At 40.4% G+C, this 15,044-nt stretch overlaps 1 protein-coding gene across 1 annotated transcript in view; it reads right to left on the reverse strand.

Moving 5' to 3' along the window:
- The window catches only part of PSD2 (pleckstrin and Sec7 domain containing 2), a 2,726,943-nt gene that overhangs the window by 1,673,367 nt on the left and 1,038,532 nt on the right, over positions 1 to 15,044 (reverse strand). The window contains exon 7 of the mRNA XM_044069466.1: positions 9,145 to 9,203. Within this exon, the coding sequence (XP_043925401.1) occupies positions 9,145 to 9,203 (59 nt within the window). The remainder of the gene's footprint in view (positions 1 to 9,144; positions 9,204 to 15,044) is intronic.

Genomic DNA, 15,044 nt, shown 5'->3' on the forward strand with positions numbered 1-15,044 from the left:
GTCGAGTGATGCTAAAGACATGCAGGTAGGTACGAGCATGAATGGGTGTGCCTTCGTTGAGGGTTGGCCGTCAGGCTGGCAACTCAGCACTGCACAAATCCACTGCCAATCATGAGCGGACCGGAGTTCCGCTGTGGCGACCTCTAACCGGGAAAAGCAGAAAGACTTTTTTAGGAGCAACTGCATTTGATGGGGGTGGGGTGGGGGGGCCATTATCAAGATCCATCAAGTCCATGGGAAAACATCAATCAGAATAATACACTGACACTATTAAAGGCTGATTAAGGGCAGCAGTAGTAGAAAAAGTAGAAAATATAAAATATGTCTCCACACAGCAAATTGGTCAAGACTGCATACAATATAGCAGAAAACAGTTTAAATTGTGCCAAGCCTTGTTCTAGAATCTGCACAGAGTAGTAAACAGCACAGTACACAGTCACAGTACCAAGTAAAGTTCACTAGCCCAAACAGTGTGAAAATCAAATATATGCCCTTAAATAAAATAGAAGCCTTTTAAAACAGCATAAATAAGCATCTACTTAGAGATTCCCTTGTCAGAAATTAAAAAAAAAATCACAGAGAATGCAAATAAGCAATTTGCAGCAAAACTGCAATTTAGTCATTAAAACAAAAAGCTATATCAGTGTTAAATCGGTAGTAAATATCACAAAAATGAAGAAAAAAGTAAAGAACAAAATGCAGCATTTTCCTGTCAGAATCTCCAAATGAAGCATATACACTACAAGAGGCTTAGTGTTCAACTGACACTACAGAATCGTCAGTTTCCAAGTACAAGTCATAGACCAGATACAAACAAAGGCAGAAGTTTGAATTCTCAGAGGAATAACAGCAGTAGTAAATAGTAAGAATATTAAAATAAAAAAATAACACAAATCTATCTCTCTCTCTCTATATATATATATATATGGAGTTCCAGAGCTGAATTTGTACAGCTGTTTTTTTTTTCTTTAAATGAGGCAGGAAAGCAGTGCTACTTGAGGTGTTCACCACAACTGCATCGATTCCTGGAAGACTCCTTCATTCAATTTCCTTTCATGATGGTTTGTCCTGGTTCTGCTCAACCTTTCTGCCACTATGATTTGATCTGTTGGAATGTAGGATATTTGGAGGGTTAAGTCCTGAAGAGCTACCTCCCAAGTCATTGTTGCCAGCCTGCACAAAGGGTACAACCTTGCACCTTCTTGCTTGTTGATGTATCACATCACTGTAGTGTTTTCTATAATAACCTAGAGAGGTTCTCTGGACCACAGATGAAGAAATTTTAAGGCATGGATCGCAGCCAACATCTCTTTCACTTATGCGCTTTGGTCCATTTAAGGAATCCTACAGGCCGTGCACCATTAAAACCCAAACAAAACATGAGGAGCCTACAGTTGCGGATTGACCTGGAGGTACAAAAGACTAGGGGAAACCTGAATTTGGTTGTAACTGTAGTCTCCACCAGTGCAATTCCTTTATTACAAAGCCCAAGATTGGAATCTGAAATTCCACAGGGTGCAAATGTTGGTTCCATATGTTTTTCTAGAAACCACTGAATCTTTTTCATATGTAACTCTGCAAGACGAATCATGAGAATCATAGATACTATGAACCCCAGGACCATGTGATACTCTCTGGCTGACGTCTGACATTGGGTTGAGAAGCTAAGGAAAGTTTCCAGATAAAAATGCACTTTCTCCTGCATCAAAAAGCTTTATATTGCAGAATGTCTATAAGACATTATAGAAAGACAATCCTATGTAATGGAGTCAGTGATTTCTGAATATTTGTCTGGAACTCCAGATTGGTCAGAAGAGATGAAACCCATGGTAATGACTTCTGGCATCTGGGAAAAGATTCAGCAAAGATGAGTAAGTCTAAATAAGGTAGGTACAGTTGTGTAAAACCTTATAACAATAAATGTCCTTCTCTTCAATGTTGCAATATTCTTCAATGAAGGGATCTCCTGCCAAGGATAACACAATGTCTGGACAGTATACTAAAGCCTTTAGATCTTACAGGTGCCATACATCACATGTATGCTCCTTGTGCTGGGCACAGGGGATAAAGGTGACATACTGATGCAATCATCCAGAACTGAATTGCCACAGGAGGGGCAGAACACCTCCAAGAACAAAGGAGAACTTGCACCTCCAAAAGAAAAAAGCTCAGAAAGAAAAGGAAATGAGAATCTCTTGGCCAGGAGGACAACAAAAAAACATGGGCAAAAGCTAAAAAAGGGGGGGGGGGGGACGGACTGAATACTGCAATAGTAAAGAGAAGGATATCTACTGCAATGATAAGATTTTACACAACTGTTCTATGTCTTATTATATATCGCCGCTGAGGTATTCTTAACTGAAGGGGGAGTACAACAGCTATGAATGCTGGGAGAAGAAAGGCACAGAACAGCCCTCTACAAGCCTATGCAAAATAGCCCTGGCAAAACTTGCCCTGGGCCTAGAAATAACATCCAATTTATAATGCTTAGTGAAAGTATGAACAGCGGATCAAGCAGTAACATTGAGGATGGAACTGGTGTCTAAACCTTTGAAAAAGACACCAGAAAAGGCAACCACCCTAGTAGAATGTGCCTTTACAGAGCAATAAAGATACTTACTATGAAAGGAATGACAAAAAGAAATGGCCTTAGAAATCCAGGAGGAGACGGTTTGCTTGGAAACAGCCAAAACCAAAGTCCTGGGACGAAAGGAAATAAAAAGTTGCTCAGACTTGTGAATAATCTTGTTGTTGTAAGCTTTTAATTTCTTGTATTTGATAACCTTTGTTTTATCCAAATAATACCTGAGCTGTCTATACAGGTCCAAGGTGTGAAGAACCTTCTCACTGGCAGACAGCAGAGAAGGAAAAAAAGGAATAAGTTGAATAGACTGATTAAGAGACAACTCATTAACAATCTTGGGCATAAAAGGATTAGTACGAAGAGACACCCTGTCTCTATGGAAAATTAGAGAAGATGGAATAGCCATTAGACCCTGAAGTTCAGACACTCTTTTGGGAGAAGCAACAGTCAACAGCAGAAATGTCTTCCCAAGTACAATGTTGCAAGGAAGCTGAACTAGCAGGTTCCAAAGGAGCCCAAGTCAATTTTTCAAGTACAAAACTGAAGTCCCAAGAAGGTCGACTAAGCTTTCTTTGGGGCCTGATAAGAAGGACACCTTTAAGAAATTGCTTGACCTCAAACTAAGAGACCAAAGTTGGATTCAAAGGCAGTCTATGCCAAGCCAGCATGAGCAAATCACACACGAGAGATAACCAAGGGGACCCCACTGAAAAGGGATCCTGAAGTTGAGACAGGCGCCAAACTGAAAACCTTTTCCATTTAGACATACATTTTCTGGTAGTGGGTTTCCTGGCCTCCTGCAGAACCTGAAGTATATCCTCAGAAAAAAGGTGCCTGAAGGAGATCAAAACCCTATAATCTACAGAATCATCTGAAGATGGACAGGTGAGGATGGATAAGAGGTCCCTCGTCTTGCGTGAGACGATCCACTTGGTGAGGTAATTTGTGATCTTTGCCCCTAGCCAGATGAAAAAGTAAGTGGGAACCAAATGCTGTCTGGGCCAAAAGGGAGTCACTAGCAAGATTTTGGGAGAGTTCTGCTTAAGCTTGTGCAGAACTTATGACAGCAGAAGAAGGGGAGGAAAGGCATACAGAAACATTCCCTTCCAAGGGAAAGACAGGGCATCTATTTTCCAAGCCACAGGACTTGGTGCTCTCGAACAGAAGAAACTGTCTGTTCTGAGGGGAGGTGAAAAGACCTACCAGAGGAATATCCCAGCAATGGACTATGTCCAGAAACACATTTCTGTGAAGCATCTATTCGTAAGCCTGTGTTCTGGACCTGCTCAGTCAATCTGCGACTAGGTTGTGCTCTGAAGGAATGTAAACTGCTTAAAGAAACACATGGTAACTGACAGCCAGATCTCAGGCCTGAAGAGCTAGTCTGCAAAGAAGATAAAACCTTATGACCCCTGCTTGTTGATGTACTACATCACAGTGGTATTGTCCATGAAGATTTTCAAAGGGCCAGGATGAAAAAGGAGATGAAAAGCCAGTAGAGACAGAAGTATTGTCCTCATCTCCTTTATGTTGATATTGTCTGACCACTAATGAGCTCTGATGAGGTACAAGAAACAGTTTTTTTTGCCCTTTGATTTAATGGTACTGCTTCTATGACTCCTAAGGATGCTAAGTGCTGAAGAACTTGAGTAAAATATTCGGGTCTATATTAAATCAGCGAATGCCTAAAATAGTGAATGCTGATTTATTGACCCTTAAACAGTGAAACCTGACAATCTCGAAGACACGGAACAGCGATTTTTTTTCCCAGGGAAAAAAATCGCTGTTCCACAAAAAAAAAAAAAAAAAAAAATGTGGGACTGTGTCCCCCCACACACCCCTTCTTAAATATATCAACTCCGAGATCGCACTACAGTGGAGGAAATGGCAAAGTCCCGAAAATGACCCAGATAAAATAAAAAATTGCTGTTCCGTATCTTCAGGATCATCAGGTTTTGCTCTTAAAGGGTCGATAAATCATTGTTCTCTATTTTGAGCGTTCGCCAATTTAATACAGACCCAAATATTCTGTTTGGTTCAATCGGCAGGAAGGAACTCTCCTAAAAGGAGGTATTTGTATCCAATGCCAACTGCATCCCTCATGAACCACCTTTTGCACCAGTCTGTCACAGTGTTGCCAAAAGGGAATGTACAGAACCAGTTGCTGGGATAAATTTTGAGACACACAGGCAGTAGGTGCGGTGGAAGAGAAAAGTGTGCTGGTAAAGTCATTCTAATGCTGCAAACTGCCCCTTTTTAGGAAAGGATTCTTGTTTCTTGCTGTTCCCTTTCTGCCATCTCTTTTTATTTCTCTGTTTGGTTTCAGACAGGGTTTGTTTATTTTGTTTCTTGAATGTGAAAGAAGATTTGGAAAATTTGTAGGGGGGGGGGGCTGAAAAATTTTAGAAACTCCCTGAATTAATTTCCCTCTCACATCAAATTGTCTGAGGACATGAGAAGCAGATGGGCCAAATAAAACCTCCTTATCTAAAGCAGAATTAAAAATTTCAGACCATCTCATCAGTAAACGTTCAATTTCTTACCCAGGCAATCTTTCCTCAATACTGCAGTAGAAGCAGTGGCCCTATACACAGTATATCTACAATCATACTCCTTAAGGCATGTTTAGATACTTGAGAAATTCAGATAGACAGCACTACCCTAAGGGGAAGTGAGGCATCCAACTCTCTGAAACTGTCTATAAAATAAAAGCACAAACTTCCACACACAATTATGATAATTAAGAATTCTATACACCAAAGTGGAGAATGAAAGAATTCTCTCAACAAATCTCTCCAATATCTTCCTCTCCTTGTCCACAGGGCAAAGGTTGAAGGACACCAGCAGCCTCTTCCCTGTGGGCAAACACATGAAAATGACTGCAGGGTCAGACCTAATATGAGAAAATAAATGCGTGTTAGCTTGACAAAGTATATAAAAAGCCTATTTGCTTTTTGGGGGACTGAAGGCTGTGAATCAGGGTTGTTGCAGGCAGGTTTAAATATATCCTCCAAGACTGGTAATAGTGGCGGAACAGGTGTAGAATAAAGCATATTCAGTTCTAACATATCATATCTCCACAATTCTGGGGGGGGACATTTATTAGTTCTCATAAAAACACAATTTATTCTGGTTGTAGCCTGAGAAAAAGAAAATCTTTCACAGGAGGCTCGTGGTGGCCAGTTTTCCTCCAAATCTGAGATGTGGGCTTGAGAATCTGCAATAGAAGAAGCCCTGTCTCTGTGTATGTCAGAATCCTCTGACATGCTTTACTCAGGAATATTTCTACTGACCTGTTTTACAAGTACTTTATTCACATTGTTTAACTGTCTGTTACAATTTCTCAGCAAAGGAAAGAAAATATTATTTTCTAAAGGACACCATGTCTTCTAATGAACACAGTTTAACCATTTTTTGTCTTTTGAGTTATCCCTGATGACCGACTAGAAGGTAATACCACCACATCAAGAGTTCTCTTCCACCATACAATCTAGTAATATCCCCCAGTATGCCTCAGTGTTCCAGTAAAGATGGTTTTCCCATGCCTGGTTCAGCAAATGGAACATTTGAAGACAACATGGCTGTCCCCCAGTTCGTGGTGGCTGTGAGTGAGTGGTCTGAGGAATGAGTGCTCACCACTACAGAGTCACTCACCATCAGCTGAGGTGAAGGCTGAACCGACAGAATCAGCAACTGCTCTTTAGTCAGCAGTTTTTTTTTTCTTTTCAGGAACAATGGAATTCAGGCCAGCAGGACTGCCATCCCTGCCGTCAACAAGGCGGAAGCTTCGTTTGTGGTAAAAAATCTCTGGAATAAGTCACTTGGAAGGTAAGTTATCAATTCGTTTGCACAAGCATCACACTTACACCTTCACATACATGCAGAGTCCCCACAACACTGTAATGCATAAGCAGCACACTAAATTCCTGTCAGAAACAACAATAAATAAAATTTAGTCTGATGGCAAAAAATGTCAGGTAAGTTGTCACGCATAAACACAAGTACTACACTACCCATAGTCATCCCTGACCAACTAAAACATTTTCTCACACTAAGCATTCCTTTAAAACACAAGGTTTATATAAGAATTTGTCACGTTTTGTCATCATATTAGCCCTCAAACTAGCTGAAACTAAAAATAGCTGTCCCCAACAAGAAATTGCTGATATTAGAAAAATACAAGGTTTCTTAAAGGGACAGAACTGGTGAATTAAAACAACAGTAAATAGCACCTTTTTGTAAAAAATACAAATATAAACAGTACCACTCTTCTAGGTAGAAGGGTTCCCAAAAAGGGAACTTGGCTGCCAGAAAAGCAGCTGAAGGCTGGCTTCAACTCTTGTGAAGCCACTGGGCTGCTTTCTTCATGAAGCAACAAGAAAGTACTGAAGATTTTCCATTCTGACTGCTGAGATTCCCTCTACACGGTTGACCAATCAGTAGTCAGCATGGAAGTGTGAAAGGGAACCAGAGCTTTTGGAAGCTGGTTGGTTGCTGTGTCTTAGGCAAGGCACAATCCATGAAGCAGTTGGAATGACAAACATTGTCTTTACTCTTACTTTTTTGCATGTTACATGTTAAGGTGATGAGTGTGGTCTGAAAATATTTACATCAGAATGCAGTTTAAGACTGCAGCATCTAGCAAAGAGTGAGACAACTTTTTATTTTTTCATTAAGAATCACTCCTTCTTCAAGTTGGAGTGATCTCAAAGTGAAAATACAGATATAAAGGAAATGGGTGCTTCCTTGAGAAAGAAAAATTGCCAGCATTTTGTTTATTAGTCAAAAGCACTAAAATGTAAGCGCATGCATTTAAATTGTTTGAAAATGTGACATCTGTTTTCAATGCGATATGACCCAAGGAAATGTATTTACAGCTTTTGAGTTTTGATGCGATATAGCAGACCTACCACAGACAGATGGAGATTGAAAAAGCAGAACCATATCACCTCATGACAATTTATTAAACTGTAAAACCAAACCGAGTCATATTCTTGAACGATGTTGTTAGCTCATCTTGTGCCCCTTGCAGTTCTCCAAACTGTTATGCCTCCTCAGCTTTAAACTACAGCAAGCTGTTTGCTACAAATGTAACAAGAAGCTTGCAACCACACTTCCTGCACTTCAGTGCTTCAACCATGACTGCAAATGCAATACAGGCATTTCATAAACAAATGCAAGTACTGCAGTATACTCCTGTACAACTGGCTCCTGACAATCACACCTCTTCGCAGCTTCAGGAGCAAGAAAAAAGACCTTCACCTTGAAGACAAAAAGAAAAACAAACACACTTCTACCCTGAAGCTTTAGCAGGCTGCTTGATACAAATTTAATAAGCAACTTGTTGCAGTTAAACTACCACAGTCTAAGTACTTCACCGGTAACCACAAATCATACCTCTCAATGTTTCTGATTTTGCTTTATATTTTTGCCCTGTGCTTCATAGAATTTTTGATTTTCTAGTAAATTATTGAGGGTTACGGTCAATCAATAATGCCAGTCATTACAAGTTCATACTTTGTATTCCTCAGAAAATGAATATTGATGCAAAACCTCTTGGTCTACCAAGTTCTTAAGTGAATTAGAGTAATATTTAAAAAATTGTACCTGACTTTTGACATTTGACCCCCATTACCTTTCTTTGTCCAAAATTCTTGAGCAAAGAAGTTGAGATGTATGCTGAAAATGCAATATCGCAACTTCATAAATGAATGTGAGTACTACAGTCCAGCACTTCAGTACCTGCTTGATTGTGCCACCCCCTGACAGCTTATACATGAGCCAGTCAACTCCCTTTACCCCACCCTGGATATGACTCTCTACTTGAAGATGCTTAAAATACAGACCATCTTATAAAGCATATGCAGCTTTTTGAAACAGAATAATACAGTTCACTAAAACCAGCATTATACTATCCATTTCTAAAGCTGCAGTACTTTCTTCAAAATAGTTGAAAGACTGTATTTAATTTAGCAAAGTAGCAGCACTCTTTTTGAAACACCTCTAAGTTATTTACCCATCAATGAAGCTGGAGCATTTCCTTCAAGTATATTTACATCCGTACTGTAAGTTTAACTAACCAGTAACAGTACACATGAATATTCCCAACTCATATTAATATATATATAAAATAAGTAATAAGATGTTTAATGTCTTTAGGTCTTAACTCCATAATACAATGATGCCAACATCCAAACACCTTGGCCTCCCAAAGTTCCAGCGTTTGGACATTAATTTTATTGTGAACATTTTTTGTAATATTGAATTGAATAAGGGGCTCAAACAAAATTTTCACATAAATATTAGAGAAACAGTTTATGAAAACTGAGGAAATTTTAGAGCTTTAATTTTAATACTCTGTTCTCAGGCTTTTGTAAATATTGTACACAGTTCATATTGTTTGTTTTTCTTGAGAATCTATTATATTTTCAATTCAAATTTAATGCATTTGATTATTTGTTAATTTATTCACAAATATTTTTTGACAAAATAAAAATAAGTAATAAATTATCAGTCTATGACAGTTATATGATAATTACTGCTAAGAATCATTTACTTACGTGTCCATGAAGGTCTGTGTTTAGCAGCATCAGCGCACATGTCAGGGTATGTATCCCATCTAGAAAAAATAACATTGCAATTTAATTCCGTCCAAATAATGATATCTCTCAAGTCTTTTAAAAAGACTTTCCATAAAGGTTAATAAATACAAGTCACAAAACACTTGGAAGACAAACATGACATATAAATATGTGCTAAGAACATATAGCTGTGTAAGTAAACTTATTAAAACGATAGATGTTCTAATGATCTGCTGCATTATCCTAAACAGTATATGTTATTATCCTGCTAAGGATATAACTGCCAGCCAGCTTTCAAAGCTTCAGGGCACCTTCCAGTCAGCCAAACCATTAGTCAACTTTGTCCTAGCGAGCACTGCTGCAGTATTCTAAACAGATAGGTTTTCACCACTGATGTCCAGCCAAGGTATCAAAGCCTAAGCCTTTTCAGTAATATAGGTCCAATGTATGACCTCAGCTCACACGTGTAGGAGTATATAAGCAGAATCATGAGTGTAAGTACTCTGACTACCTACAAGTCTGGCACCTGACAATCTACGAGAGAGTAGTAGTAAGCTAGGAGGAACACAGCAGGAGAAGAGGAGGCCCCCTTGGTCTTAAGAAAGAAATTTAGAAGAAAAGAGGGAAGGAAAGTGGGAAGGAATACTGCAAAAGTGATCAGTAGGACATCAACATGTTAAGTTTTTACACAAATATATTATGTTGGGACTGAAATCACTGCTGCAGTATTTCAAATTAACGGGTGATTTTCAAAGCATAAGGCAATGGAAGGGAGGATAGCTAAGAATGGTGTAAGCTGTCCTAGAGGCCAGAAAGGACTGACCTAATGAATGCTTTCTTTGACCTAGAAAAGGCATAAATTCTGTAATGTTTAGTGAAAGTGTGCAGAGAAGATCAGGTAGCAGCTATCGGGATGGTTCTGGAATCTAACCTTTTGTAGAAAGTCCCAGAAGAGACCTGCTCTGGCAGAATGGTCTCTTGGAGTAGAGAGCAAGGATTTGCCATGGCATGAGTAACAAAAGGAAACAGACTTAAAAATTCAGCTTGTAACGGTTTGTTTTGAAATTGGCTGACCCACCTTACAGTCCACGAAAGAGACAAATAGTTGGTCTGTCTTACGAATAAACCTAGTCTTGTCCAGACAGAATCTTAGTCGTCTCTGTAGATCTAGGAAGTGAATAAGTCTTTCACCCCTGCTCTGTGGAATGGGAAAAAATAGCCAGATTGATGGCCTGGTTGAGAGACATCACATTTACCACTTTTGGCATGACAGAGGGATTGACCCCCCCAGGGACACACTGTCTTTATGGAAAATAAGAAAGTGAGGAGCAGTCATGAATGCCTGTAGTTCTGAGATTCTTCTAGCAGAAGTGAGAGCTTGCAACAAAAGTAGCTGGTTCAAAGGAAGGCAGGATGAGCTTTTCCAGACAAAGCTGAGGTCCCAGGGAGGGAGACACATGTCTTCTCAGGGTGTTTAAGTGCAGAACCACTTTTAAAAAAATATTTGATCTCAAGCCAAGACATAATATGCAGGTTGAGGGGAAGAAAGGTCAAATGGCTGAAAGGTGGGCTTTAACAAAAGAATAAGAGACTGCTTTTCATGAGCTCACACAAATAGAATAAATAGGGACCTCTGATTTTATAAGGTCCTGATTGTGCTTGACACCATATTGAAAAACTATTCCATTTAGCTATGTAGGATTTTCATATGGTGGTTGTCCTTGCCTATTGGAGAACCCAGAGCACAACCTCAGAAAACTGATGTTTGGAGGGGATAAGAATCTTATTGTGCATAGGCTTAGGTTGAGGAATGATAATTTAGAAGGGATAAAAATCTTATCGTGCATAGGCTTAGGTTGACGAATGATAATTTAGAATGAAGCAATGAGTCCTTCTGCTGTGTGATTTGTCCACTTTTTGGAGTAGATTGTGGTGATTGTCCTTGGCCAAGTAATAAAGAAACAGAACAAATGCCTCTTTGGCCAATAGCACAGGAAGTGGTGGGAAGGCATAAAGGAACTTCCCTGTTGACTGGAAGGATAATCCATTTGTCCTCCAAGCCAAGGGTTAAGGATTGTTAGAGGTGGAGCTGCCTGATGCTCTCTGAAGAAAATATGTCCATCTGTGGTGTTTTCCACCTGTGGACTATGTCTACGAAGACCTGTTTGTAGAGCATCTATTCATGTGGGTCTTTGATGGACGGTGTACTGGGACAGGATGTGTATTGCTTGATGGCTAGGTCCCAAGCAATCTCAGCTAACTTGCATAACCGGTAAGATCTAGTTCCTCCTTGCTTGTTTATGTACCACATGACTGTTGTGTTGCCTGTGAATATTCTTAGACGTTCTTGTTTCTAGAGGTGGGTCAAGACTTGCAGAGCCAGAATGAGGGCCCTCATCTCTTTCAGGTTAATGTAATATTTCTTGAGGATGGGCTGCCAACAACCCTGTACCTTGTGGACTCCCATTCATGCCCCCCCCCCCCAAGCCTCTTCTGAGTTGTCTTTGTACAGCTTCTGACTTGGGATCTGTAACTTGAAGAGTAGGCCTGGATTGAGGTTCACTTGTGTCACCCACCATATGATATTCTTATTGTGTGTCCAGGGGCTGAATGTGTTGGGACCATACATTTTTTAGGTACCACTGAATTTTCCATAAATGCGACCTGGCCAATGGAAACATTAGTATGATTGTTGCTATGAATCTAAGTGCTCTGAGAATTTCCCTGGCTGTGCAAGCTTGGAGGAAGAAGGGCTGCATGTTTTTTGTATCTAGTCTGCAACTCAAGAAAACTAGGTCTTGAATGGGGTTAAGGGAGGACTTTCTTAAACTGACAGAGAAACCCAGTTGTTGGAGGAGGATGACAGTGAACTTTGAGATAATGCAGTAAGACCCAAGGTGAAGAGGCCTGCATTAACAGATTGTCTAGGTAAGAAAATATTTGCATTCCTTGCCTCCTGCAAAAGGCTATAACTGAGGCTAGGCACTTTGTAAATACTCTGTGAGCTGTGGAAATCCCAAAAGGCAAAGTAGTAAACTGAAAATGTGATGAGCCAGTAGAGAATCTCAATAATTTCCTAAAAGGAGGGTATATAGAGATATGCAGGTAAGCATCTTTTAAGTCCAGAGATACCAGAAAGACCTGTGGAAGGATAAAGGGGAGAAGGTTCTGAAGAGAGAGCAATTTGAAAATGGGTACCTTGAGGAGGGTGTTGAGTTTAACAAGATCCAGTATGGGTCTCTGCTGTTCTTTTCTTGGTACCAGGAACAGTGTGGAGAAGAACCCTTATCCCATACACTGAGGTGGAACTGGTCCTATGGTGCCTTGGAACTGTAGTTCCAGAAGGATGGGGGGGGGGGGCTTAACTGGTTCTACGATAAAGGTGGCATGCCTTTGAAGGGAGGTAAGTTCCTTCCAGGACATAATGTAACATTTTTTGATAATGAGCACCCACTTATCTGTGGTAATCTTTTCCCAATATGTAATGCAAAGAGTATGTATTTTTGGCACAGCATGTGTAGGATCAAGGAGGAGGTGACTGGGAAGGTAGATAAGTCACAGAGACCAATCTGGGAAGGGTTCCTTTCAGGAAACTTTTTGTGGGTGCCTTCTTGTGTTTCTGAGAAGGTCCATGTTCCCTTCTGACAAAAGAAGTGGGCTTGGCGGAGTAATTCCTCTGATAAGAAGGATCTAGCTGTAGTCTTTCATAGTCTTACCTTGGTCTTGCAAGGTTTTGAATAAGCTAGTTGCCTGTGGAGCATACAAGAAGTCCCTGTTAAGGAGGGGAATGCAGGAGTTTGGCCTTGAAATCTTCTGGCAAGGGTTGCTTTTGCAACCAGGTGTATCTTAGAACAACTGAACTAGTAGCAAGTGATCTGGAAGATGTCTCAACATAATTGTAACTGCATTTTATACTATGCATGGCCACCTGAGTGGCCTGATTTACCAAAAGCTAAATTTTTTTGCTTGGAGTCTATTCCTGACACATCAGCCAGAGCTTTGTTCAGATTGTTAAGGATAGATAAGAGGTAAATGTTATCTGGGTCTGACAATCAATTGCCCTGAAGGCCAAGGCAGAAGTATAGACCTTTTTTCTCCACCTTATCCTTAGTTCTGCTGTCCTTTGTCTGATGGGAGGGTACTAGCATTTGGCAGTAGCTTAGACAGTTTGCCTAAAGTTAAGGAAACAGCTGAAGGGTCAGTTACAGGATTCTTAAAAAAGAACTTGAGATCAAATGGAACCACGTAGAACCGGTCTGGCCATTTGGGAGCTTGGGCTGGACTGGGGGGGGGGGGGGGCATGGGAAGGGGCTGGACTGTCCACATCCAACAGTCTGTATTATCCCTTATAGACATCAGATATTTGCATAGACTCCCACTCAAAATGTTTCATCATATTTCCAATGATCACTCCTAAGGATGCCTCTTCCACAAGAGAATCCTCATTATTAGAGGCCACCTGGCCAGGAGAGTGAATTTGATTTTGAGAGGAATAAGCTACGGAATGGTCATCAGAATCTGAGGTCTCCTCCTCAGAGGATGATTCTAAAATAATTTTCTGTAGAGTATGTGGAGGAGCTAAAAAAGGAAGAGGATTAATGGCCTTGAACAGGCCCCAAGAAAAGTCCATCCATTTCTTCACCCAAGAAGTAGGAGGAGAGGTAACACATTTGAGCTTTTGTCGCTTTTTCTTGGAGGTGACATCCACCTGAATCAAGCACGAAAGCTCTGACCCATGATGTACTTCAATCAGTTTTCCAGGAATCTCTTCCCATACTAAAATTTGTGGGTTGCCTACTGATCCCTCTCAGATAATGATTAATGGTCTCTTCAGAAGTGCGGTCCTCTGATGCCATACCAGCATCCAACAGGGTCACAAGAGGGGATGTCTGATGTAGAGTCAAGACTTATCGCAGGTTCTGTAACCTCTGCAGGTAAACTGGAATAAGAATGGGCAGACAGTTTCTGGCCTAGGCCGTTTCAGTTTCTTCATAGGTGTGGAAGGTAAGTCAAGAGTCTAGGGATATGCCATCTTAGACTGGGTCAAATGCATTAGTCATTAGGTCTCTAAGAATGTGTTCAAGCAAGACAAACGGGAATGCAATGTCTTGGGATGAAAAGACTGGCAGATAGAACAAGATCTGTAGTAGTGTTCTGCTCCTAAGCAGAACAGACACTGAGTATAGAGGTGTTTGTAGGGTATCAGCCTACCACACTCTCATTTACCCCTCCTAATCAACATCTAACAGATCACAGAAAATCAGTTTAAACAAGAAAAAAGGTTCCTCAATGGGTTACTTATCTGAATCTGAGAAGCTTTACAATACAAATGATCATGTGAAGATCAGACTGACAGGTATGAGACCTGCGTTCAAGCTGACAGCGAGATACTGCAAGGATTTATACTCATATGTCCGCTTATATACCCCTATGCTTGTGAATCGAGGTTATACATTGGATGTACTCCACTGGGAAGGTTCAGGTTTTGGTATCCCACCCAAATGTCGGCGGTGACTTCATACAAAAATAAGGGTGAATGGAGAGATGCAGCTAATGTAGCAGTGATCATTCAAACATCTACTGTTATGGCAAGCTTACTTAGACATTTGTACTATTTTTTTTACTGCTATAGCAACTTAAGCTGTATGGGTAGATTAACACAGCTTAACATAACTGGGAGGAGGAAGAATTAGGGTCCACCAGCTTCAGGATAATGATCCTAGCAATGCCTGTCCTAGACCTGGCGAAGAATCTAGTTTATAATACTTTCTAAAAGAGTGTACAGAGGACTGAATTGCTGCATCTGGAATGTTTCTAGAATCCAACCCTTTCCAAAAAAAAAGAGCGAGAGAGAGAGATGAAGCCTTGATGTTGCTTGG

Source organism: Protopterus annectens, chromosome 4.part0 (assembly GCF_019279795.1).
Source record: "Protopterus annectens isolate FY-2018-M chromosome 4.part0, PAN1.0, whole genome shotgun sequence".
NCBI lineage: Eukaryota > Metazoa > Chordata > Ceratodontiformes > Protopteridae > Protopterus > Protopterus annectens.